This window comes from Ochotona princeps, chromosome 15 (genome assembly GCF_030435755.1).
Source record: "Ochotona princeps isolate mOchPri1 chromosome 15, mOchPri1.hap1, whole genome shotgun sequence".
Taxonomy (NCBI): Eukaryota; Metazoa; Chordata; class Mammalia; order Lagomorpha; family Ochotonidae; genus Ochotona; species Ochotona princeps.
The window spans coordinates 14,141,540-14,168,930 of record NC_080846.1 but is presented as its reverse complement, the minus strand read 5'-3'; the positions used below and the strand labels follow the sequence as shown (position 1 = coordinate 14,168,930).

Below are 27,391 nucleotides of genomic sequence, written 5' to 3'. Positions count from 1 at the left end.
CTCTCAAACACACTTTTCTTCCATGTCCACACAGAAGTTTCCTTTGGGGTCCTATTTCCTTGACATATCATTGGCTACTATGTTCCAAGCATCAGGCCCTACCTAGTGTCTTTGTATCACTTGAGGTGGCTCCCTGGGGTCACATCTCTGCTGAGTTATTGAATCCTTTCTTTGACTTCAGTTGTAGTTTAGGAAAGAAACAGCAAAGGTGTCTTTAGGAACTTCTTAGTCTCCTATTGTGAATTTTTTTCTCAATATTATCTTTTGCTCCAAGGATTACAGCTACATCCTGGCAATTTTCTTTTCTTTTTTAATTTTTAAAAGAATCCCCAAGGAGACCTATGTGAGATTTCCCCCTTTTTATATTTATCTTCTTTATTTCTTTTTTTTTCTTCCTTCACCTTTTCTTTAGTTTTCATTCTTTCAACTGAATGTGCCAAACTTGAGTTAAGCCATTGTTATGCATCTGTTCACTCACTGACTTAACAAAAATCTGCCAAGTAATTCATGTGCCTTGGATGTCCTATGCACTTAACATGGCATAGATGTTACCTCCAAGCTCTGTTTACAGCATGCTTTATAAAAAGATGCCTGGAGATTTTGATCATTAGAACATAAACTTCTGTATTTTTAGAAAGCTGCTGTTGAATGTGAATATTGAATAGTTCCTGTCAGTTTTATCTTTGCACAATTGCACAATCTCAGAATTTGAAGGGTCACATGATTTACTATTATGATTATAAAAGATATTAACACTGGTCCAACAGTTACTTTGTTGTGCAGGTGTGTGAAAAGTATCTTAGAATAATGGAGAGCACCCGAGGATGGCTAGGTTCTCCCCTGGGCTTACCTTCTGAGTCTTGGGCATGTCGGTGTGGCGCTGGGCGCGGACGGAGCGGGCTGCCTTGGCAGACTTGAGGGGTGCGCAGTACATCTCCAGCCTCCTCAGATCACAGCTCCGGAAGCAGCACTCATCCACGATGCCAGTCTGCTGGGCCCTCCGACTGCTGGAGCCGTACCCTATGGGCTTGTCTGCACAAATCAGATGCAGAGCAGCTGCATGTTAGGAGATCTGCTTTCAGCTTGCTCGTCAGGGTGCTTCTCCCCCCTGTCCAGTCAACCTCCACACCCGCCAATGGCTCAGTCTCTCCTGGAAGCCTCCCTAACAATTCCAGACTCGGCAGACCTTCTGGATTCCTGTGTGTCTCTGATAGTTGATACCACCCTTACTAGTGTTCATTTATTCAGGGTGCATTCCATGGTAATTCTACACAAGCTCTCAAAGATCTTGTCCATGCTCAGTCCTAGGTTTCCTTTAGGTACTGTCCTAGTTGAGAGATGCTAGCAATGTTAATGAAAAGAAAATCTGTTTAAGCAATCAGCCTAGTTGTGTTCAGGACAGCTCAGATGTTTGCTTTTATATTGAATGGGCTCCACGGCAAAATAAGATTTTCTATCAAAGAGGTTGTAAGTCTAGAAATGGCTTTTCGTTTTACTGTAGTGAAAATCAAGCCTCAGAGTTCAAGGTCATTCATGCATTTATTAATAGAGTCAGGATTCAAACTTCTTATGTGACCTTGATCAAGCGCTTAACCACTTTCAGCCTCAGTTTTGTTTATGGGGTTAATATCTTCCTTGCAAGAACAATAAGATGTAAGCTATGCATTGTGGTTGACATACTTACAATGCTGCCTAATAAATTCTAAATAAATGTTGGTTTGTTCTTTCTAAATATCCCATCCTGGGACCTGTCTTGGTCCATGAAGAGGTCATGTTGTTTCTGAATATTTCCAGAAACCTTGGAGCTTAGAATGGCAGAAAGCTTTCCTGTCACTCTCACTCCAGAGAGATCTGAACACTCAATTTTGTTTTCTTACAAATGAACTCCTAGATTGAGGCAGAAGGAAATCAATGCCCTCTTTCACGTGATTCTGATTGCCTTAGAGTGAACACCATGCATCAAATTTCTTTTGCTATTTATGAATAAATTGATTTTTAAGTTAGACCTCTTTATTTGGCAAGTAGGTTTTGGTTTTGTTTTGTTTTATTTTGGGCACTTTTTTTTCTGGCTCCAGAATTAAATGGGAGGGCAAATAATCTAACATGGAACTTAAAATGTCCCTGAATTCTTTGAAAGTTTTTTTTTTCAAAGCAGTCTTGTTAAACGGGATCTCACATATACACCAGCACATCAAACTGAAAAAAGTCAAGCTCCTTTTGCTCAGACAAGGCAATTGGCCATCAGTCTTGGTCTTTTCTCATAATCTTTGCCTCCTTTGAGAGACAGAGGGCCTGAGTTTTCTCCACTGACATCTAGGCTTTGTGGAAGAAAATTAGTGAATGCATGATCCAGAAGAACCCACTTAAGGAATCTTAATTTTTTCAATCTTAATTCCTGATAGAAGAAAGCATTATAGGTTAAGCAGAAAGTTTTCATGTATGTAGAAATGATACCATACTTGAGGATGGGTTTGTGACAGTCAAAATTCTCATCTATATTTTGAATTCCCTCACTGGTGGAGATGAAACCCAAGGCAATGGCCTCCTACCGGCCTCATTTGGCTGTCTTCCTGCTCAAAGGGCCAACTGTTCATGGCATCTTCTAAAACCCTAAATGCTTTCCTGATGCTTGGCACAGGAGCCATGGGGCTGCTTCCTCTTGTAAGGCTGGTTTCTTGTCATTCTTAGGGTGGCTGGAGTTCATCCCTCAGCGAAGGTTCATGTGAGAGCTCTGTGCTGGGTTTACCTCTCTATGCTGCTCCCATAACTGTGGGCTTTGAGAAGGGTCGAGCAGCTCTCCCCTGTTGGAGCCTCAGCAGTGCTTTCACTTGCCATTGGAGGATTGACTAGAACAGAAGTCCATTCTGCTTCTGCTTGCCAGCCAGACCTTGGCAAGCCCAGGGTCTGCTGGTCCCCGGAGCAGTGTAAACAATGTTTTCTGTTTTTTTGTTTTTATAATTTTTTCCTGGGACTATAAATTTGAACAAAGACACAAATGGACTTCAATGGTTCTTCATAATCCACAAAGGACATCTACATACTTTTTACTAAGTGACTAGCCAGCCAAAGATAGCTGATAGACATTGGATTTTCTCCTGGGGTAGGGAGGAAAGAAAGGGGTCTTGACCTTCTTTGCAGTAATTTTCCTTGTAATCCACAAAAGGTTGTGGCTGTTATTTGTTGAAACTACAAATTTCTTAATGAGGCATAATTGGGATTTATTTGTTGAGGATGGAAGAGTGATTCGATGTTTGGGGGTGGGGTGGGGTGGTAGGAAGGGTTCCAAAATTTTTCAAGCTTGGCTAACTCAGGAACAACAGATTTCAAAATTCATGTTCATGGATTGAAAATGGAGAGGGGTAAGTTATGTGACTCTGAGACCTGTTATTCATGTTCATTTCAGGCAACTCTCAAAAAATCCCACTTCTGAGCTCCCATAGGTACCAAAGCTCCCTGCTGGCTCCAGAAGACAGACATCAGCCTTGGACATTTCTCTGTATTGCACATTCCTCCCTTGATGACCAGTAACAGCCATGAAACTCACCATAGGTCTATTTCCTCTTGTGAAATAGACAGCAATCATCAGCACAGTGAAAAATAATAGCACACAGCACACATCTGGTTTGTTACCTCTATTAGATGACCTCAGTTTGAAATGGCATGGTTGATGAAATAGCTGTCTCTTTTAGGTCGTAGATTGATGGATTTCATAATCACGAATTTTAGGACATTTTTGTAATTTCCCATAAAGTTTATCTTATGCATGAATTTGTTTTTTAAAATACTACTGAAATAGTAGTGCACAGGCTTAGATTCTGCTAGAAATACAAGTACCATTTATCTAGCTACCACAATCTTAGATGTTTTTGTTTGTTTATTCATAATGTCTATAATGGACTCATTGTACTTCATTGGGAATACACGAATACAACAAGTGTTTACCTATTGCCTTTTAAAGTTTAATTAATCCTTTGCAGTGTTCTATAGACTTGATTTCTGGTACTACAGGATATTTTTAAAAAACTGTGATTTCTCATTAATTGAGATGTCTCAATTATGGGTCGAAGTTTTGTTTGCTATCTTCAGCTGCCTCATATTTTTTTTCTAGAACCATAATAGAGATGCTAAAGGGTGAAATAAGAAAACGCACACACTGTTTTATTAAGCAATAAAACAGTTTGCTTCAGGATCAATTTTGAAACAAATAAGTAGTTTCAGTGATCTCTAAAGACATTGTCATTTGACTAGTTCTTAAATGAGATGCAATTGATTGCTCTAATATGTCTTTAAAATTCTGATTAATTTGCTTCACTGGACAGAATCAGATTTGGCATGGAAATGGAAAACATATACTGGATTACTATAAGAAATCCATCTGAGCTAAAGAATGCTGAAAAAAAAATGGACACATGCTGAAAAGTCGTGAACTCTCCACTGTGGGAAGCAGGTAGGTAAGGGCTTATAGAGAACCTAAGGGTGGATAGACTCCTGTATTGAATACAGTGGTTCATTGCTATGGTCTTTTCTAATCTGAAGATTCTATAACAAGTAAAGAGATGGAAGAGAAAATTAATCTAGGTCAAATTTTTAGTATAGTTATTTTATTTTCAAATATAAAACTCAGATATTGTCTGATTTAGAAATCTGTTTTCTATTTATCTCTTGAGTTGTGCAGCAACAAGGTCAGAGGATTTGGACCGCCTCTTCTGTGCTGAGACACTGTTCCAGAGTTATGCTCTACTGGCACTCTGAAAGGTCTACACACTCACTCAACTCTGAGAGTGAACAGACATGCATAACATACCACAGAAATTTTCTCACAAAGCTTTGACATTGCAAATGCATATACTTATATACAGATTTTGTCAATAGTTTCTGCTTCAGAGGTTTCATAGTGTGTAGACCAAAGATTGCTGACCAGACAAATTGGCCAGCACCTAACTTAGACTTTGATTCTTCTCTAAGTAGACATAATGTTTAGTCATAATGCCCTGCTCTATCTTGAGAGTTGGCCAACAGACAGAATTCCAATGGTTAAACAGCTGGCTTCTGTAACAACAGCACTTCCCTTTAAATAATGCATGGTCAGTGTAGTAATTCAGTAATCTTTAGGGCAAGCTTGCTAGTTACAAGGTTTTGGGGTAGAATTGCGGCATCATCAAAACCACACCAATTAGCTGATTCTCATTTTGTTATAGTTGCAAAGAGCTCTGTCGCTTCCATCTCTGAAGAGAAATATGCTCTGGTAGAGCAAAGAGCTCTAGTATTCATCAGTGGTAAACATGGTACTACCTCTACTTACTATTTTCTAAGATCGTTTGCTTATACATTTATGAGAATACAGTGGGCACATTGTACTTGAATTTAATTACCTTTGAAACCTCCCTCTGCTAGTATTGAGAAAGTTTTACTTTAACTAGTTAACTCCATCATTGGAGAGAGGAGACACCAATTTGAAGAATTAGTGTTTAAATAACAGAAGTGCAAACATTTTTCCAATAGGGCTACATCTGGCTCTGAACTCATAACCTTGTAACTCTTTGGTTTCTGAGTAATGAAACTATTCTGTAGAAATTTGCTAACAGGAGGAGATTCCCAAAGGGATCAATTGTTTCAAACCAGGAAAGTGAAGACAAGTGGAATTTTGGGGCATGTTTCTAGAAAATTGCCAATTATATGTCTAATGGATGAGAACAGTGGATTATCAGTGATTGAGATATTTATCTCCAGTCAATTTTGATTAACTAAGGATTGACTGTGTAATGCATTTTGCAGTTAAGATCTGCAGAAGTCAGAAAATTAGGCTTCTTATTCAAATGCTTCATTTCAGAATTCCTGACACATTGAAATTTACAATAACTCAAAATTATTAGTTCCTTAGTGCAAGATTTCTTTGTTGCCCATCTTATCTAGTAACAAAACATTCAGTTGACATAATTTTGTGTGGAGTGTTAGTATAAAATTGTATGAGGTGTGAGTAATCTTAAAATTTCCTCATTAGCATTTTAATTGTGTTTTGCATTTGTGGGAAAGGAAGAATCATTTTCCAACCTGATAGGTTTATATGGAAAACTAGGCTTGCATGAATTCTTAGTGTAAAAACAGCTGTACTAAGACTTTTATCCAGTTCCAATATGTAATACATTGGAAGAGTGATATTCCTTATATCCATAGGATTTCCACTTCATTTAAAATCTTTAAGAGTCAATATTTTTGCATTGAAAAAATTGTATGGAAATCATACATGGTTTAAAGTAACTTTTGAGATATGTGTCATCATGTGCTTGGTAAACGTATGGACAGAAGATTTTACTACTGACCTTGGTATTTAGCATAACACAAGTATGTAAACATATACACTCAAACACATAGCAAAGGAATAAGTGACTTACTGTCAGTATTGAAGCTGTTGCTAAATATTTTGAAATAAGACTTGTTTTTGAAGATACATATTTATCTATACACATGCATATATGACCTGCTTTATATTTTGCATGTGAACCCTGTACATTTGTGCTTTTTTTCTGTGGAAGTATCTTTCCAAGTAAGATTGACTTTTGGCATCTGCAAGAGTGAACACTGAGAAAATGTCCTATATTCTATGAACTGTGTTATAAACTTTTCTTGAAAACCTATCAAATTCAGGCATTGATTTCACTTTTGGCCCATGTTAATTTTTAATTGGCCATGTTTGCCAGTCCTATTGCCTCTCCATTGGACGAGGTCATCTTTTCTAGGAATCACGGCCCTGTCTGACCTGACACCAGCCTCATCACTCAGCAACTCTTTCTCAGCTACTAAATTGCCATGACCCCAAAGGCCAAAGTCTTAATGTTACTCAATTAAGTCAATGTTTGTGTATCTATGGGTCTAAAAAGAATGAAGTGAAGCTCTCTGGGGCTTCCCCTCTTTTGAGAATCTCCCTTCTTTTGGAAGCCCAACTCAAGATCAGGTATGAGAAGGGGGCTATTCATCCCACCTTGGCTTCCAAATCCAGGGAGTTGACATGAATTCTAAGGGATGAGAACAACTGGAGATTTAAAGCAGAACCATTACTTTTAGGACTCTTTGGAGAAATGGGTCGACAGAGTGGGAAGCAATGTGATGTATTACTTTAGCCTAATACAATGCCCTGGAGGACGAATATCTTGCCAGGACAGCACAATTTACTAGCTTAGGTCTGATTCCAGGGTTTGAAGGAGATGGATACAGCCAACAAAACTATGCTTTGGCAAGAGAAATGCTGTGCTGGACAGAAATGTTACCCTAAGGGAGTGGTTTATCAATGTCTAAGGTGGAAGATAATCAAGTGCCAAGAGGCCATTTTATGCCTGAATTATCCAGTGGGGTCTGCTATATCCATCAACTACCATTTTCTATTTAGGTAGTTAGTATTATTTAGAATATATTACAGGGTTTGGGTAGGATAACCCCCTGACATCTGCCATGTCAGTGATGGAGGTAGTCATTAATGTAGTTACAAGCACAAGTTTCAGAGCTGGATTCTACCATGCATTCACTGTTTGCCTTTGATTTGGCAAGGCAACAAATCATCTAAGTCCTCATATAAAACAGATATAGTAAGAGTCTCTCCTAATAGTGTTGTGAGGAATAAGTAACAATGTATGCCCAGTATGTAAAGAAACACGATGTCTGATGTGCAGCAAACTACATAAATGCTGCTTATTGATATTATGGAGGTCAGTTGCTTAACACAGCTAGTTGGGCAGGTATCTTGTTCTGCCCCTACTCTAAAAAATGCCCGCTTTCCAGAGTTTGGTTGAGACACATGGGCTTTCTAGATAGAGGAGGACTGTTCTCTATTAAAATAAATGACTAGCCATTCTCTTAAGAGGATAGCCAAACTTTTTTGTTGCATAGATTATCCTGAGGGTTTTTTTTTTTTAAATCTAGAATAAATCTGTGGGAATGGATCCTCAAATCAATTCAAAACAGACAAAGTCAAAAAGGCTTGTCTTAACCCCATGTTATCTTTGATTTTTCCCCAGTAACCCAATGGTTAAACCAACTGATCTTAGTTTTAGCTCCTACTCATCTTATTTCAAAATAATACTACAAAGCATGTGATGCTGTAGGTGGAACCCATGGTCAGAAGTAATCTCCCAGGTGCTTTCAACCAGCATTTGGATATCCCATCTTTCATCCCACCTCATTTCTCACCTCCTTCTTGTCCTTTCTTTTTTTTCTTTATTCTGTTCTTTCCTGCTATTGACAATAACTAATATTATTTTTTTCTTACTGATGCAATTAAGGGGGAAAAGCTCGTGCATTCTGAGTTCATGGTAGGCTAGAAATTAGAGTTTAGTTTCTTCTCCTGGTTGACTAACAACCAGGGCTCCCTCTCTTGCCAACCCTGTTTTGAGAATAAGCAGTTACAAAGCACACAATGGTTCCAGGCCCACTTAATCCCTAGTCCATCACAGACCCACATCTGAACAGTAGAGCAAACAAAAGAGAGAATAAGAATGTGTTGAGGAATCACATATATGCATCACAGTTATCTCGTGTTTTGAAGAAAGACTGTGACGAACATTGTAAGTTGAGTCTGGCTCCAACTTGGAGATTGTAGCCGTGCCCAGGCATTATCTCCTACACTTACATTGTTTTTCTAGTTTACTTTTTCTGTGAGAAGAGACATCTTGCAAGCAAAACATAAGGCATTCATGAACAGAGGGCAACACCCTTCTTTCTGGTGCCACAGAAAGTTGAATCAGACAAAGAGATGTTAAACAACTTTCTGTTTATTTTTAGTTCCACTCGAAAGTCTATTGTTTCTTCGCAACTTGGCACCTTATGCTCTCTTGAGCCCTGCTCTCTGTTGGTCTCCTCAATCAGACTTTCTTTTAATTTTTATTTATTGATTGATTGATTGCTGGGGAACATCTGGTCATTTTCCCAGGAGTGTGACATGGTCAGGATGGAGAGTGAAGAGGTAAGATGTAGCAGGTTTGAAGAGAGAGTATTGGCAGGTGAGAACCCTGTGAAGAGAGGCACTGGCCACACATAGAGAGTCAGCTGCTGGAAGGCAGCCTTCACAGCATCCCTTGGCAATATGGAGGGGAAAGAAGCTGCCAGGGTTGGCGACAGATCGAACACAGGGCAAGAAGAAGGAAGGGGCTATTGCATGATATAAATTACTGCATGAGGTGTTACTTGAATAACAGCGGGGTTGTATATGGTGTTCTTTTCAGGCTGACGTGTCAACAGTGTTCTTTTTACCTGCAAAGATCCTGGGTAATGTTTCTATAGCACTATGTAACAAGGGAGAAGAAAGACGGAAATAATGGTATAATTGAAAACAACACTGTATTCCTGTCCTAGATCCTTTGTGTGAACCGGCAAATCACCCGAACACTCTGAACAATGTTTTTCACATGTGAACAGCAAAAAATGGGCATTATCAAGTTCCCCCTATGCAAATATGATCCTATTATTTGGGTGGTTATGATTTTTAATCAATAATGCACTCATGTGGCATATGAGTGCTTCTCTTTAAATAGCTGGGAGCTTTAATGGCAAAATGTCACTTTGACAAGAAGACCAGAATTTTCTTTTTTGTTGTTTTTTTTTTTTGGTGTAAATGAAATTTATGGTCTGGATTGAAGAAAAGAGGGGTCAGGATTAGCTTTGGGGAGAACAATGGGAAAATGTCTAATTTGGAAGTGGGCTTGTGGATGGGGGGAGAGATGGGGCCATCTTGGAGAATTGCAGAAGGTACATGTGATAAAAGAAAAAGATAAGCAAGAATCCCTAAGAGCGTAATTTGTAGCAACTGTTGAAGCACTAGACAGAACCAAACAGCATTTTGAAAACCAGAGTCCCAAAGCAAGAGAGATGGGTGCTTGGAAATGAGAATTAGTAAGAGGGATATTTTTAGAAATCCCTGGGCATGCCCTTTTACCATTACTCCACAGTGGCATCTTCAGAAGATGTGTGAGTGACTCAGGGTTGTCAACATCGTTAACTGGAAGACTTAACTTCCGAGTACTCATTGTAGGTCAATGTCTTCATTTTCTAATTTCCTTGCTGCTTATCAATCCACATGAATCCTCTATGTGGCATTCCCTTCCATTTAGATAGACAGAGGAATAATTTCCAAGGGACTGTGTACAACTGTGTATGACCTCATCTCTAAAAATGTGAACGAATGTCCAGACTGGCCAGTCATTGTTTGTGCCATGGTGATTCAACCTCTGCTGAGGACAGAAGCAAAACCTACAGATGATCAGCATGGTTTGTCAAATGCTACCCCATTTCTTAGTAAAATGAGTCCATGCTAAGATTGCTAAAAATTGAAAAACTGCACAAGTCCTTAAGCAAGTGGTAGTATTAGTCATCAGAATACCAAACAAGTATGTAGACTGAAACCGAACGGTTCATTTAGAGTGGGATTATGATATTTTAGGAAATTTATAATAAAATCTAGACACTCATCTGACCATTATTTGTTTCTGTTCTATAGAATTTTCCTACCATATATTTTTTCCTTTTTCTCTTAGCATTTGTTTACCTAAATATGACCAAGAAACTTTAAGTGCTTTCCTAAAATTATGATTTTTATAATTCCATATAGCTCTAAAGATTATGGAAAACTCAAGATAAATGGAATAAATTTCTTAGTACTGTGGTAATCATTGAACTCATTAGGTTTTAATCATTGCATTACTTACCCTAAGATATGCATTTTCTGAATTGAAGAAGTGACCAATGAATAAGGAGAGAGAGAAAGAGGTGGGTAGGTCATAGCTTAACTGCCAACGAAATTGTGTTCTCATCTTTATTTCAGGTGGGACCAACCTCATCCCTCTTTCCCTAAATTTCATTAAATGCTTTTTAGCAAGTATAATTACTCATCAAGAAAAATCTGATTCTCTTATTTATTTTGTGAAATTCAGCAAAGAATAATACTTTCAGCTTGAGTTACTGCCTAGAGAAGTCACACTGTTTTTTTTTTTTTTTTTTCTTTTGTACACCTTCAAACCTGCTGTAAATGGTCACACCACCACGCTCTGGGAGTCAGAGTGAAGAATGGCCTCTTGGCCTCTTGGCGCGGCACTCACTCACTTCTGTGAATTTCCTTTCTGAGAACCAGAGACTGTTGCCCCAGAAGTCGTTTTCCAATTTATCACAAAATCTATCTGTGGTTGCAGAATGAGTTGGCCTCTTTGAGAACAAGCCACATGAGGCCTAATGTGACCCACAGCTGGGGAGGCTACTTTGGTGCAGGGACACAGGGCCAGGAGAACTGCTTGTGGGCCATTTTATTTCCCCTGACACTTGTCTTCTGTCTGCTCTCGTTGGCTCTGACTTTGGTCTGGCAAAGCTGTATGGAGGCACTGCTGTTGCTAAAACTTAGGCATGATTTGTTCTCGTACTAGCAGGAAACAAAGGCCTAACTTTAGGGTCTAAACACACTCGTTTGATAGTCTTTTTGTTTTTTAATGTTTATTCATTCATTTTGTTGATTTCACGGGCAAAACAATGGGGTGGGAATGGAAATCTTCCATTTACGAATTCGCTCTCCAAATACCTGCAATACACATGGCTGGGCTCAGCTCTCCTCCATGGATGGCAGAAAGCCAAGGACTTGAGTCATTGTCTTTTGACTCCCCATACATTAGCAGGAAGCCGGGTTGAGGTGGAGGTGGAACACCATCCTGGGCGCTTCCATATGGGATATGGGTGTCGAAAGTGGTAGCTTAATGTGGTGAGGCACAACACCTAACCCCTGAAGCATTCTTGCAGCAGGCAAGTTCCTCAAGCCATTACCTGCTTCTTCCTACCTACATTGAAAGTGGAGCCATCACCTGCTTCTTTTAACTACATTGGAAGCATCTCACCGTTGGGAGAAAGAATACCAAGCTCATTGATCTACTGAATGATATTGTCTCCATAATCTCCATTATATAAGCCAAATGTTTGTTTGAATCAAAATTACACACATAAACTTTAGCAGGACTTGACCCTCAGGATTCTGCAACCATAACCATGTAACTGGTAGGGGAAGAGAGAAGTAAAGCTTTTATATTTGATTACTAGAAGTCCTGGTCTGAAAATACGGAAAGAGCTGCAGACATCCGTCTTCCTCAATTGTAAATTCAAGCAAAGGACAATAGTAAAAAGGGAGCTGTTGATTCAGGAACATTTTAATCTGTTTCTAAAGACTAGCCAATTGATTTTTCTTCTCAAACAATTCCTCTTCCTCCTCCTCTTGGCTTCTTATTCAAGAAGATACACTGGTAAAGACCTCTTAAGAAGTCCTCGTTTTCTCATATTTTGTTGCACTAGCACTCTCCCAATCCAATGAGATTTGCCCTTGGCAGGCATTTCCTGCCTTTGGATTGTGAACTGTCATAAATTCCTTTTGTTCTTCAGAACATCTGTGCCTTCTTCTGCCACATCTTCTTTCCTGGTACTCAACAGGCCACAAATCACCCTGTTCTTCTCTTTCCAGGCTGTTGATGTCTTAACACTCTCCATTCAGACCAAATTCCTCCCTTGTCCTTGGCTGTGGATCTTGGCTTCCCAGTTTTCTCATCTTCCCCATCTGGGTTAGTCATTTGTGGAATCACCAACAGTGTCTCTTTCTTGTCCTGTCCTGAAGTTTTGCATTTTTCTAAATGACACAGGCATCATGCAGACCTGTTGCTACCTGGTTGGAAGCAGTATTACGCTTCCTTACATGACCGAAGCACAGTGGTGCACACAATGCCTTTATGTGAATCAGACTAGTCAAGAAGGTGCAAAACTAGCAGATCCTGATCAACTAGTGAAAAAAGAAGGCATTATAAAATAACTTAAAGATATAACCAAATAAAGTTGCAAACCTTTCCATTAAACACAATTTTCTCCTTAACATTTGGAAAAATTGAGTCCTTTGCCATAATACACTACCAAGAATTTCCTTTTAAGTGAGGACTCTCTATTAAGTCACTATAACAACTGCTGCTCTTCATGTCCTCTCAGGTATATTCTTACAGCATCTATGTGGGGTAAGCATTACCCTACATTCATTTTACAGATTAGGAAGCTAGTTAAGTAACTGTACCAGAAATCATGTAAGAAGTTAGTTTATAGCCAATTCACCTCCACTGGGAATACCTTGAAAGTGGGAGAATTCTGGTTTTCTGAAGAATTCTAGCAAGAATGCCAGGCATGACTTTTACCCTTGAGAAAGGTTTTGCATTTGTGCAGCTTAAAGGATGAGTGGATATTAGATGCTCACGCCCCAACCAGTAAACTGTGACTCTTCAGTTTCAACTGTACTCAATATGGATCCAGACCATCCTATTCTCAATACCCCTGATTGTATGAAGCTATAATAATTTTAACAGATATTGAAATAGAGAAATCTTGCCCATAATCATGATAGCCCAACAAATCACTTTATTTTCATTCTTAAGATTCTTTCTTATTCTCATTCATATGCACACATTATTCTGACATAGCTGTCACTACCACAGCATAAATTTACTGTTCCTTTGCTTTTTTCCACTTAGCATTATGTTGAAATCACTTCCCATATGCTTCATTGTCTTTATAATAACTTTAAAACTTCAGGATCTAAAAAACATATTTCTTATGACTATATCTTTGGACTAATTCCAGTTTCATTATTTTAACTAATGCAGCGATAAGAATTTTGTGTAGATAACATTCTACTCATAGATCATTGTCAGAATAAATTCTTGGGAATGGAATTCTTGACTCAAAGAGTTTTATCAGACAATCCTATTCTGATGAAAACACACATTTTACATAAAGACCAGAAGGAATTTAATAATAATAAAAAAAAGTCAGAGAGAATTATACCCAGATTTTCTTGCAAGATTAAGAAAGAGATAGTTAAGGTAGCACACAGACAGGAATCTTATCTATATCCCATGAATAGAAAAAAATTTTTTCTTTGTTTTCAATTACTGATACAGTTTCCTCTGAAGGAAACAGGGCTTGGAATTCAGAGGTTTTTTTAAGTACAAGGAAAATGAAATTGGTGATAGAGACCCTGGTTTTCAAGTATCAAATCACCAAGAGCCCATAGGTGTCTAGAGTACATGTGGGGGGCGGGGAGATTCAAGGAATAGTTGTCAAGACATTGGGTTTATCATTTCTAAATGATTATTGGCATGCTAATTAAGATGTTTGCGATGAAAGAATGATGAAACACTTAGCAGGGGTGGGCACTATCACACAGTGGGTTAGCACACCACTTGCAGTGCCCTCATTCAGTATTGTAATGGCTTGAGTGCTGTTTACTCTATTTCTGATTCAGCTTCCTGTTAATGTACCTGGGAATCATCAAATGAGGGTCCAAATACTTGGCCCTTGCAACCCATGTGGGAGACCCAGATGGACATCTAGGCTCTTGGCTTTGGTCTGGCTTAGCCATAACTATTGCAGACATTTGGGGACTGAAGTAGTGGATGAAAGATTGGTTCATTCTCTCTCTCGCTTTCTCTCTCTCTCTCCCTCTCTCTTTCTCTTTCTCCTTCATGATACTTCTTTTCCTCTATTCCTGTCACTCTCAAATAAATAAATATACTATCCAAAAAGTATTACCTAGCTAATGTTAATTAAATTTATCCAGCAACTAATCAGTGACTAGTCATTGTATGATCAAAATTTGGGAAGACAAAAAAGATAGTTTCTGCCATGTTCTCTTCATGAGCCTGCTGTTCATAACATATTTTGTATTACTGTATCATTTTAGCAACACAGATCCAGATTGCAGCTCTTGGCTAACTCAAGGGAGTACCTAGCAGTTCACAGTGCACTCTGTCCTTCAGCCATTTCAACAAACCCATGAGTCATATGGAAGTATTCCCATTGAATAGATGAGGAAACTGAGAATTTTACATATGAGCCTGAAAGTTCTTTTGTTTTCCCATAACAAGCCTTTTCCAGTTCCATTCCTGATTCCACACCCATGTCAGGTTCATGAGTCTGGAGAGCAGTTCTTGAGACAGCTTATGCCCAATAGGACCAGCACCCCAAATGATAGGTGGTTGTAGAGTGAGTGAAACATATCAGTGGTTCTCAAACTTAATCTAGCATTATTCTCATAGGGAGAGCTCTTTAACACACAGGTGGATTCCCTCTATGTCTCCCCCACGCCAAGTTGTTGTTTCAATAGGTCTAAGTTTGGACCCAAGAATGTGCTTTTCTACCAAGTTCTCAGATAGTGCTAGTATCTCTGTGTGATGCCAACTTGTGATATATAAATACATGTCAAATAGTACAGCGCTAGTGAAAAGAGCCTCTGAGGACTTCTTAAAGCTTAAGAACTTCAGAAAGACTTCATATCTTCTGATACCTGCCTAAAAAAGGTATCCATATGTTAGGTAGCAAAACCATTTTTATTGCAAAAACAAAGAAATGATCATAACCCTCCTAAGTCAGAAATTTGACTGAAATGAAAAACACATGGTGACCTTTTTCCCTTCCCTGCATTTTTATTTATTTGCAAAGTCTGTGTCATTCTGAATTCCGGCTAGTACCTGAAGACAACAAGCTAGGTCCCAGAGAAGGAAATTAGAGCCTTAGCTAATTCCCCAGCCAAATGGAAAACTAGAAACACAGGGACGTCCTCTGATATTAAAAGCTGCCTTTTTTGAAGTAACTAGTTTCATCTAATTCTAAGCTGTGAAAATTGTCAGGTTGGTATTCAAGCCAGTTTGTTCAATTGTAGAACTTGGCTGATAAAACAGACTTCATGAGGATTCAAGTCTATTTTTTCTATTTTCACCCTTTCTGTGCCTCCTAGGGTAATGCAGAGAGGCCAAAAAGGTGTGCTGGGTTTTGAGAACGCCTTCAGCACAACATCATCACAGTATTTTCTCAGACAGCGTTCAAAACTCATGGCAAAGGAGAAGAAAGGGTAGTATCAGTGGTATATTCACTGATGACTTCGTATTACACAAACCAGAGGGCACCCAATTCTTCAAAAAGAAAAGTGATAATTTGTTGTGTAGCATTCAAGGCATATATAATGATCAATACTTCTCTAGCAAGTGTTTGGATAATTTTCACTGAGGGAAATGTGGTAAATTAATCCAATTGCTTCCATGCAGAAATGACAGAAAGATAATTAATGATGGCCTATTTAATTTTCAAGCCCTTGTTGTGAGATTGCATGAGAGGTTCTTTTATCTTTAAACCAAATGATGCCCAACAGGAAGGGAATTCATATTGGGAACATGAGGAGGGTAGATAGGGCCACTGCTGGCTTGATTGTAACATGCTTGCAGGACCTGGAGTCTATTTCCCTTTAAAGAAGACGGTTGGTTTTCCACTATTTCTTTTCTAGGCACTTTCTTTCTGTGGCTTTGCTAGGTTATTTCAGCACCTGTATTCCTCATTTATCTATTTCTGGGAAAGAGTAGAGGGAAAAGGAGCTGTTTAGCATATGGAGAAGTTCATCAGGCATCCTCATGGTTGCCTGGTCCCACTGTGTTGAGATGTCTCCCCCATCCTGTCCTGCCATCTCTATCAATCAGGACCCTTTGAGGAGAAGTCTGCTACCAGCTTAGACATATGAGGGAGCTTTAAAAAAGTTCATTAAAATTTCACATTATGTTTTTTTTAATTGCATTGTCCCACAAACTTATTAAATCTTCTTGTATGTATAAGCACTGAACTGGTCACCTAGACTGAAGGGAAATCTTGAGAAGTGAAAGGATAATTGGTCTGTTGCCAAGTAGTCTGCATGTCAGTCAAAAGCAGGCACCAAGAAACCTACATCATCTGAAGGTGGAAATGTACTCAAATTTTAACACTTGGATGGGTTCTTAGAAGGCCTGCAGTCCATGGATAGGTGCTGGTAGGGAGCTGTATGGTATATAGTTATAAGTGTTAGTGGATTTCTGAGCAAAAGGAAACTTAAGATACTCAGTAAATTTTCAGAAGGCTCTATGAGCTGAGAAAACTACTGAAGTCCAGGTCTGTGTCACAGAGAAGCTGAGACAAATTCAGGACTCCTGCTTCTTTCAACTGTGCCTTTCTGAGAAATCCAGGGGCAGCCTACATAGAGGCTGCTTGTGATCTGTAATCACGTTCCAAATGTCAATTCCAACGTCCAACAACACTAGACATTTCCTCAGGTGGGCTCGTCAGGGTGTTCTTCCAGAGGTTCCATGCACAAAGCTTAGGAAACAACTGGAAACATCATCTCATTCTGGGGAGTGTTAAAGTTCACTGGCACATTCCAGGGTGTGAAGAAGCTCCATAAAGAATTTTTTTTGACTAAAGTCCACTCTCCCACACTCAGTTAACCATGATTCCTGTTTTTCAGTAATGTAGATTAACTTTCTGAAGAATTAAGACAATTACATCCTGAAATTCCTTCCATTTATCTCTTCTTTTGATTAAAGAACATCAAAGAGGAAGTCTTTCAGGAATACAAATAATTAACCAAGGAATAGTGCATTATCAACCATTAACTTCAAAGCAAAAGTTTGTTCTGGGTCTTGAAGACAGATTGAGGCAGCTTGGTTTACTAAAGGGGATTGGTTCAGAATAAAAGAACTCAGCTAAGCTACAAGATGTTCAAGGTCTTTTCAGGAAGGCCGCTTGTGTCCTCATTATCTAAGGTAGCCACCTCCTGTAAGTCTATCATCCCATTGTCTCCTTCAAAACATTATCAAGGTTTGGCATGAGCCTGTTTACTTATTGGCTGACTTGTACTTTGTCTTCTTCCTCCTCCATGCCCATTGCAATGTGAAATCTGTGAGGCTGAGAGCCTTGTTCTCTGCTATAGCCACAGCCTTGACAATAGTTCTGTAGAGAATAAGGATGTAAAGAATTCCTTTTGTCTAAATGTAGGACCACAATGATGGGCAGATTGAGAAGTTGGTTTGCCAAACTCTGAATCCCTAGTGTTTACTCTTGGATGCTCACAGGATAATTGGAGAATAAGCAAATGGAGAGGGGGTGTTCTGCATTGTTTTTCATGCTCTGACTTTCTGCTTTTAGGTGTCAAAATAAATGAGTGGTACTCAGATCCTTCTGGGATTAAAAAAAATCAAGATTTCTTCATCAATGACAAACAATAGAATAGAATGTTCTCTCAGGGTGTGCTGAGTCAGGAAAATATCTTCAAATGTTGGAAAATAGGATTCAAATTTTAAAATACCTTTCACAATTTAGAAATGGAGTCGTTATAAACAGAAATGTGTTGGGAAATGGACAAAACAAGCACTATAGCAAAATATTTGCAGGCCCTGCATGAGTGAGAAGCTGCAAGTTGTCATATGAAGCGAGTGTGTGTAGGGAATTTTGAAATGAAAGCCTAGAGAGTAATTTTCCACAAAACTTGGCATCGCTGAGGTTTTAATTAGAGTGGGAACTCAGATTTCATCCTCCTATTTTAAGACTCATTTGGAAAATCTGGAAAGGGTCCAGCTAGGAGTAAAAAAAGAAGATGATTAACTGTGTGGAAAATAAAGTTAAGATCTAGCTCTAAAATGAAAAGGCTGAGAGGTGAGTTAATCACCACCACCATGTATAAGAAGGGCTTCTATTACGCAGTGTTCTTTCTCATCTCCACTGAGGACTAGACAAGGGCCAATAGACTGGAGTGGCGTTGAAAGTATTTGCACTTCAACATCAGGAAGAATTTCTTGATTATAAGAAAGAAGCATGCCGACCGGGGCACTGCGGGAAGCTGAGCAATTACTACCCTGGAGATCCATAAATGTAGGATGATAACCATCTGCCTTGGAAAGCTTAGACAGAGGCAGGGGACAGGACCTATAGACCTCTTGGCCTTTCTTCTATCTTTGATTCAGTGTTTAGAATCACCACCGCTAAGCACCCCTGTTCTACAGTAATCCTCCATTCCCGTCACTAGACAGACCCCACATTGTCCAGATCCGAAGGTCTTCCCTTGGGATGAGCTCGATTGTTCTCTTCTGAATGAGGAGGAAGTGGAGAGTGTTGCTTCAGCTGCTTCCCTTCTCCAGCCCCCACAGAGAAAGGGCAGCTTTTGTCCTGCCAGGCCTCCCCAAATGCAGGGATGGTCTGTTTCTCCATCTTGTGTGGGATTGGAAGATGTGGACCCAGTTGGAGATAGCTGAGTCCTCCAAGAATCATGAGCAGAATGATCTTGCAGAGCTAATCCAGACTCATCCTCTTGCTACACAAATGAGGAAACTGAGAACTTGGAAGATTCAATGTCTCTATCCAGGTCAGACAGTCAGTTCTTTTTGCATAGAACTCAAATGCAGGTTTTCTGACATCTTACTCCACACTATCTTCTTACTGTGTTTATACTTTGGTTAGATGAACATTTTTAAGGTGGCTAGAATGTCCAAAACCATACTTTCAGTAGTTGAACTGCAGATGAAAAAATGAGCAAGGGAGAGCAGAAATTTGAATAGTAGGATTCTTGGCAGCATGATTGAACTAGAATGAGCACAGAGAGGTCACCCAGACTCTCCAGTAGGTCAGTTTCCCTATATGCAAGTTGGGCATTTGAGCCAGTAACAATATAAGTCTTACGCCAACTGTAATATATTATGCTTCTGTGATTTGAAATTTCGGTTACAGAAATAACAATGAAGAGAAACTCAAGTGCTGACCGAAAGGAAGGAGATTTTCAGGGAGATGATGCCTAGCCTTCTTGAGATTCTAAAATGGCAACTTTCTTCCTTTCTGTGTAAAAGTGATTTATACATTTAATCTTGCAAAGGTCAGTCTTGAGTGATCACCTGTACTGGCAGACTGGCAAGCCTATTCCGTGTGCCTCTCTGAGAGCTTTGAAGCAGCCTCCTAAAGGATCCTCTTCTGAACTTTCCACTATGATTCAATATCTCTACAACCAAAGCCACCTCTTCTGCCTTCATTGTCAGTCAACGTAATATCAAGGAAAATAAAATTCCCCTCTGCACTTGCCCGTGACAGTGCTATTATTCTCCTGCTTCCCTGAACTCAACATCTGGCAATCATTTTTGACAAGTCTACACTTCTTTTCCTCTTGATCCAGGAGATAATCAAGTTCTCCATTATCTTCAACTTCAGTTAAATGTGGGGTTAGGGCTATCTTCAACCTCAGTTGAAGATTACCTTTTAATGTTTAAGCCCACTGCTTCTGCAAAATTCTCATGGCTCTCTTCTTTTCAGATTTTCCCTATAATGTAGCTTACTTAGAACAAAAGGGAGAGATGACTGGATGTCAGATTCAGGAGTCATGAGCAATGATTGGGAGTAGACAATAGTTGGCAGCTTCTGTGGAACGGACTAACCTGGGAGAAGCATGATTCATGTGGACATTAGACAAAAGTACAACCTAAGGAGACTGGTGAACCAAGGGACATCTGGCTTACGTATATACCAGCTGTTATAACAGTTCTAGGCAATGGACACTGATATCCCCACTTGACTGTTGGAAACACTGAGACCTGAAAAATTTCTTTCCATGTCACCCTTCTATGTGGCCAAAAAGAATTCGAGCTCAGACCTTTCTGAGTTGTGTCTCATTTTATTTTACAACTTCCTGCCTAGAGAGAAGCCAATATCACGAATTTGGTGTAATTTTTTTTCTTGGGGTGGGTTGGGGTGGGGTTGGGGGAAACTTAGCATGAAACAATGTAAAATAAAGCCTGGTATACTTCTTAATTCATCTACCTGCTATGCAACAGTGAATGATACCAAAGGGATTACTTTCCCCACAGTGATTTTCTACGTTAGTTTTCTTGACCTGATAAAAGGGTGAAGTAAAATAGGTGATCTTTGTATGTAAGACTACTTTTTAGGTCTGTTGATTCTAATTGTCACCCCTTATGTCTCTGAGAAATTTATTAATTGCTTCTGTCTTGTTCAGTATCATCCTAGAAGCACAGACAGGAAAGGGCAATTGAGGATAAGTGATGGTCCTTTGAACTTGCTCATTTTCTCTAACACATCTGGGTAATGGATGGGGTGTGAAATTGCTCATGAAATATGGCAACCAGAAGCTTTGTTAATGCTTCATGCACAAGTTGTTCTAAACCCTGGGGCAGAGTCATTCTTTTATCCTTGTACACAAGTAAAATCATCATCATAATACACATTGAATGAGCATCTATTATGTGTCAGGTACTGTATTATTTAATCTCATCCCCTAGGGATGTAAAAGGAAGTTATTGTTCCATTTTTGATATCATAGAAGGTGGTTCAGAGATCACACAGTTCATTAAGTAACACTGACATGTTGATGTCTGGCTCTGTCTGACTCTAGATCAACTTCATTGTGCAGTGTCTTGCTTTCGAGCATCTAAGTTATATGATTGAAAGAGCTCAGAAATGGCCTTTCTGGTGGGGATTCCTGGTCATTGCTCATGGTTATCCATTCTGCTTCTTCAACAATAGAAACTGTGATCTTGACTATACTCTATAGCTGTGTATGGTTGTGTGCCTAAGTTAATGAGATATAAATGATAGTATCTCTGGATAGTTTCTAGGATTCTTCTTTTTTTATATATATTTTATTTTTTTTTATTCATTGATTACATTGTATTATGTGATACAGTTTCGTTGGAACTGGGAATCACCCCACCCCTCCCCCCACCCTCCCCCCATGTGGAATATTCCACCTTGTTGCATATCCACTGATCAAGTACAGTTGAGATTCCCTCTTTGCAAGCATAAACTAAACATAGAGTCCAACATCTTATAGTCCAATCTAGTTCCTCAACTTATTCTTCTTTAAAGAACAACTGAAACATCTCCTTTGCTTTTTAAGAACCTTGCTGTTTGCTGTGTGTAATATTGGGTCTTCAAGCAACCATTCTGGGCTATGTGTTTGAGGGCCATGATGAAAAGATGGCAAAACAGAAACCTTGAAAGAGCTGGATCCTTGTGGAGTTCGTGGAACAGAGATATTCTGTACAGCATAGAATTCATCAGCCCTGAACTATGTCTCTTGGGCCTACTATGTGAAAGAAAAAAAAAACTTCTGTATTGTTTAAGTCAATGTATTCCTGGAACTTATTCACAAAGTATTTTTGTAATAGTATCTTGTAGAAGGAACAATATAATAAATTACTGGCATGTTGCTGATATCTTAAATGTCTCTACCATAACTCCACTTGATCAATTGCATACATCAAGCTTGAGCTGCCCTTAATTCTAGAGAAGGTCTCAGTGCTGTTGTGAGTGGTGAGTGGTCAAGAACAGAGCTTGGAGCTTGAGCCTTCTTGTGCTTTGACAATATGGAAGAGGCCCAATTTGCAGGGTTTTTGTTTTGTCTTGTTTTGTTTTACTTCGAAGTGTCCAGCAGCTCTTCGCTTCTAGGAAATGCCCCCATAGTTGTGATTACAAAGACCAAAAGTACAGGTTACATCAGTGTTGGATTAAAAGTGATGATGATACCTGTAGCTCAGCAATACTGGGCTGTAACAACAGAGCCGGGGTCAAATAAATAAAACCAATGCCACCTTAACTGCACAGGAGAGAGAGGAGCACTCTGTGAGCAGACATTCCTTGATTCAGCCACTCATCAATTCACTCAAGAAACTTTTTTACTGTCTACCATGGGTCAAGCATTCTTTTTATAGATTGAAAATTCCAGATATTTAAATGAATTGTGACGATGTGATTTCTAATCTAAATACTCTTCTTGCACAACTAAACTGAAAGTCAACTTGAAAATAATGCACTTTAAAAAGCAGGGAGAAGTATGAGTTGCCTGCCATATTCAAGACAATTCCTTAAGGACCGTGTAGTCTGTGAAAATGGATGGATAAATACAGTGTGTGGCTTTCAAGAAGTTTATGATCCAGTAGGGAGATAACTCATAGATAATTATAATTCAAAACAGAATGAGGTCAAGTGCCTTAGTAGGTACAGAGTAAGAAGCTTTAGGTGAGGAGTCACTGCAGTTTGCTCTCCTTTCGTGAGGGAGACAGACATCTCACAGACTGGCAGGATGTGGCCTTGCCAGGATTTTCTGTTTGCAGAACAGGGGAGGGAGTTGTTTGTTGTCCCTGTACCTAGAGGATTTAAGCACAGGCCTCCCTAGGATGTCAAAAAAGAGACTGCCTTCTCAGCAGATTGATTTGATGAATTCAAAGGTCTTTTCGAACCCTATAATTCTGTAGTTACTCTTTGTCTACTCTTGGCACAATCTCATACCATCTGGATCACCTGAACTTTCCAGATCTTAGTTTATAGCCACTTGATAGAAGTGAAGCACAAATGTAGGTAAGTAGAGGGACCTCCAAGGAACACCGAATTCTTCCTTTTTTATCTCATCCAGCAATGTAAATAGAGGACAAATTCCCAAGAATAATACGTTCAACAAAGTCAAGTGTGAGGTCACCAGTTGAAGACTTAAAATTGTTTTATTTTGAGAAGATTAATCCAGAGTATATCTGTTTTACAGGTGTGAATTTTCACATAGATTTTTCTAAAGAAGAAGCACTCTTTTCCAGGGCTTTTATATTATTCCCCTGTCACCCTTTAGCTTTTTCCTTGCTAAATTTTATGCTTTCCTTGCCCAGTTCATTCATTTGCTGCTCAAGCCTTAAAAATAATCTCTTTACTTTCACAAAACTTTTCTGGAGATTATTCCATGACAAAGAGTGCAAGAGTAGCACAAAGAGCTAAGTGAATTTTGGGTGTGCTGGGAGCTGTACCTGCCTTTTGTCTCTCTAACTTTTACTGCAAAGCCCCTCTTGCTCTGATTCTTTCAGCAGCTTTCTAGCACAAACGGAAATGTGGCTTCTATACAATGTTCCAGTTGAAGACAAATGGACTCCTGGTGGTTCTGTAGCTGACTTGGACCTGATAAAATACTGCCAATCTGCACTTGACAATATCTTCTTTACCTTCTGTTTGAAGGCCAAGGCAGTGCACCACCTAATTTGGCCACTGTGGCTGTTTCATAAGAGTAATCACCGGCAAGGGGCATACTGATGTTTACCCACTTCAAGTCATTGATATATATAGTATATATTGTATATATATAGTCATTGTATATATATGTCATTGTGTATATATATATATATATATATATATACAACTTCTCTTGCAAGTTTGAATTCACGTCCTCAGCATCTACATGCTGCTCATTAGTATCCTTCTGTCTGTGCATCTCTTAAATAATTTGAAAGGCAGAGACACATAGAGAGACAGGCAGAGATGTCTTCCATTAACTGATTTAATATCCCAAATGCCTGCAACAGCCGTATCTGGGCCAGGCTGAATCTGGGAGTCTGAATTACAATTTGGCTACATGAATAGCAGGACTTTAGACACTTGATCAACAACTGATGTCTCTCAGGGCTTATTATGAACAAGGAACTGGACTTGGAAGCAGGCATGGAACACAAACCCAGGCATTACTTATAGGATGCAGCCATTTCAACCACTGCACAAAACACTTGCCCCTGTGTGTCTAATTTTGCTTTTTTTTCAGTTCTAATAGGACAACAGTAGCATCGTGTGTGGAGTTTTATAAAGACTGTCTGGATAATTTCTCTTAAATCTCTTAATTGGAGTCAGGATTTGGGATCTAGGGGTAAAGAGTCATGAAGGTTTAGCCTTGAAAGAGGTTTCAGAAGATCTTATTTTAGCAGATTTATCTAATGACATCAGGGAATAGAAAGATGCATTTTGGAAAATCAGGCTACTGCTGAGAAAATAAGCAAATATCAAAACATATATCAATGCTATAGCAAATGAGTCACAAGTGTCATATATAGAATTGACCCATGGTTCCCTACACCTATTTTAGTCTGTTTACTTCATACTCTTCTATGACTAGACCAACTGGTCCATGGGTGGAGATTGGTCTCATCAGTAAAATTGTATCAGAACCTATGACATCTTGATGCACTTGATTTTCTAAGAGATTGTTAATTTTCCTTCTACAGAACATTTTAGTATTTCTCAAGCAAATAATGTGATAATGACCGAATGTTTCTTATTGTCTGCTTTGTTTGTTTATACAGAATGAGTAATGAACTTGCAGGAAGCCAGTACTTCCAGAAATTTGAGATCCAGGTGCCAACATCCACGACCACAGATGCATTATGGTTTCCTTTCCTTAACACTTGAGGAATTGTGGGGCTTCCCAAGACAAGAGAATGTGGCATACCTGCCACATGACTGTCTCAATGTGTAAGAAAACAGTTGGAAGCCCAAAAGTCACACCATTGAAGTTTCCTGCCTTACAGGCTGGGATTAAAAGGAAAAACAATCAGGAGCCCAACCTGGACCTAATGTGTTTCTTTGCCATAAAGAATCCAAAGCTAGTTGCTCTAGAAGTGAGTGTGTAACGACGCCCACTGTAGCAGAAACAGGTAGATTGCTGAGAGACACATTTCAGCTGGAGGAAAGCCTGTAGAATATACCATAGAGTTCTCAGGTACTTTTAGAGCACAACATTTACTCTCTTGCTTGGTCTTTTCCAGTAACATCCATCTGCGCTTTTCTGGCTAAACTCTAAGTAGCTAACACAGGAACCCTGCCAGTCTGCTTCAACATCATATTATTATAGAAGAGAGAGCTTGTCTTGGAATAGGTGCTCAGTAAATATTTGTATGTATCTGTATATGTACCAATGGCAATGTAGTACTAAACTTTGCAGATCTGTAGTGCTGAAACTGTGCTAAGTCAATCTTGTTCATTGAATAATGTAGATCACAACATATGCTTATTTGACACCATTCTATTGTTCTTACTGCTATTGTTAACTCTTTTGACATTGGAGATAAGTTAATGGTAAATATTAAAAGGATACTTGAAGAAAAACAAACAGACAAACAAAAAGATAGTGTTATCTTCCTCTTAGCTAACCTCACCTATGGGAGAAAGAAATCATTTGGGCCAGAAAAGAACTAACTGAAAAGAAAAGATCTTGGGCTGGAACCTGCCCAGGGAAGTTTGGCCCCTGGAGACATCTGTGCAGAAAAGCAACTTAAGGACATGGGCCCTAAAAGGAAAACAGCACCTGTGTTGCTGAACAGTCTAGCCTGGAAATTGCTGGGTTAGCAACACGTTGCACCCCGTGAAAACCTGTGACTTCAATGTGAAAAATAAAAGGTTTTAATTAAATTGGGTGTTTTTGAATCTCCCTCAGGAAGTCTGAGTTTTGGGGGTTGAGAAGCTGAGAACTTTATTAGGATGAAGGGAGCCTTCTCAGAAAGCCTGGAACCTCACAGCCTGTGGTAAGCTGCATCAGCCATGCATGGCCCGATTTTGTGCGTCTGGAAGCTCTGTTGCCACCAGTATTCTTTTGCAGCCAAGCAAGGCTAAACCTGGAATAGCGGGTTTGGTCTGTGGCCGAGATTGCCTGCATCATGATTTCCCAAACTGTTTGTTATGGGTTTTAGGTTTTTAGGAGTGGGGAGAATTCCCTGTGGGGTTCAGTGTTTCTTAGTTTTCTGTTTTGTTTTGTTTAGATTTTGGAAAGATGATCTGAAAGAGGTATGGTTAGATCAGGAACATTTCTTCATGCCTCAGCTTGTGGCCTTGTATTCAAATCAGTTCAGTCAATGTTAATTGAGCATGTTGTACATGCAACGCACTGTCCCAGTTTCTGAAGGTTTAAAGAGGATTACAGTATCAATTCTGGCCTGAAGGAGTGCACAGATGAACATACTTTACTATAACCATGATTGGGACAGTCACTCTGTATACAAAGAAAGAGGGGACTGCAGTAGGAAAAGATCAGTTTTTGCAGATGAAATAGATCTCCCCCCAAGGAAGGAACAAATGAGCATAGCCTAACAGTTACCCAGTATTTTCACTACTAGCGAAGAGGAGATGAACAGAAAGCAAAACATAAAGGCACATTACGGACAGTGGGCTGCAAAGGTGTGGGTGCTTGTGTCAGTTGCCCCAGTTAAAACCTTGGTTTTGCTGTATTGAAAACAAATTGTTATCAGGCACATTGTGTGCTTCTCTGTGCCTCATGAGCCTTACCTGTGAAGTGCTGACAATGACTCCCTTCTTACAGCGCAGTTTGATGATGAAAAAAGTTAATGCACATAAGAAACACCGAGAAAGCAATGGAAGAAGGTCTAAATGCTGGGGCCCTGGTCACCCATGCAGTGGATCCTGGCACCTATCTTTCTGAGCTTATCTACCACTACTCTCTGCCAACATAGTACGCAAGCATCTACAGATTGTCTCATATGCTTGCAAATACACTCTGCACCCTGTAGTCTGTGCTTTTTCACTGGGGTAGTTTCCCTGTCTAGAATGAATCTATCAAAATTCTACCTGTCAAGGCCTACTGTAAACACCAGCCATGATGTGCATGTGCTCATGGCACTTTACAAACATGGCATCAAATTTTTGAAACCTCCCCTCCCGAAGCCGAGCACTAAGACCGGTTATTACTGAGTCTCTAGAGTACATCATGAAGCCTGGGGAATACTGGAGCTAA

At 39.4% G+C, this 27,391-nt stretch overlaps 1 protein-coding gene across 5 annotated transcripts in view; it reads right to left on the bottom strand.

Moving 5' to 3' along the window:
* The window catches only part of IGF1 (insulin like growth factor 1), a 66,038-nt gene that overhangs the window by 13,426 nt on the left and 25,221 nt on the right, over positions 1–27,391 (bottom strand). For all 5 annotated transcript variants that reach the window (XM_036492459.2, XM_004589598.4, XM_004589599.3 and 2 more), the window contains exon 3: positions 851–1,032. In XM_036492459.2, the coding sequence (XP_036348352.2) occupies positions 851–1,032 (182 nt within the window). The remainder of the gene's footprint in view (positions 1–850; positions 1,033–27,391) is intronic.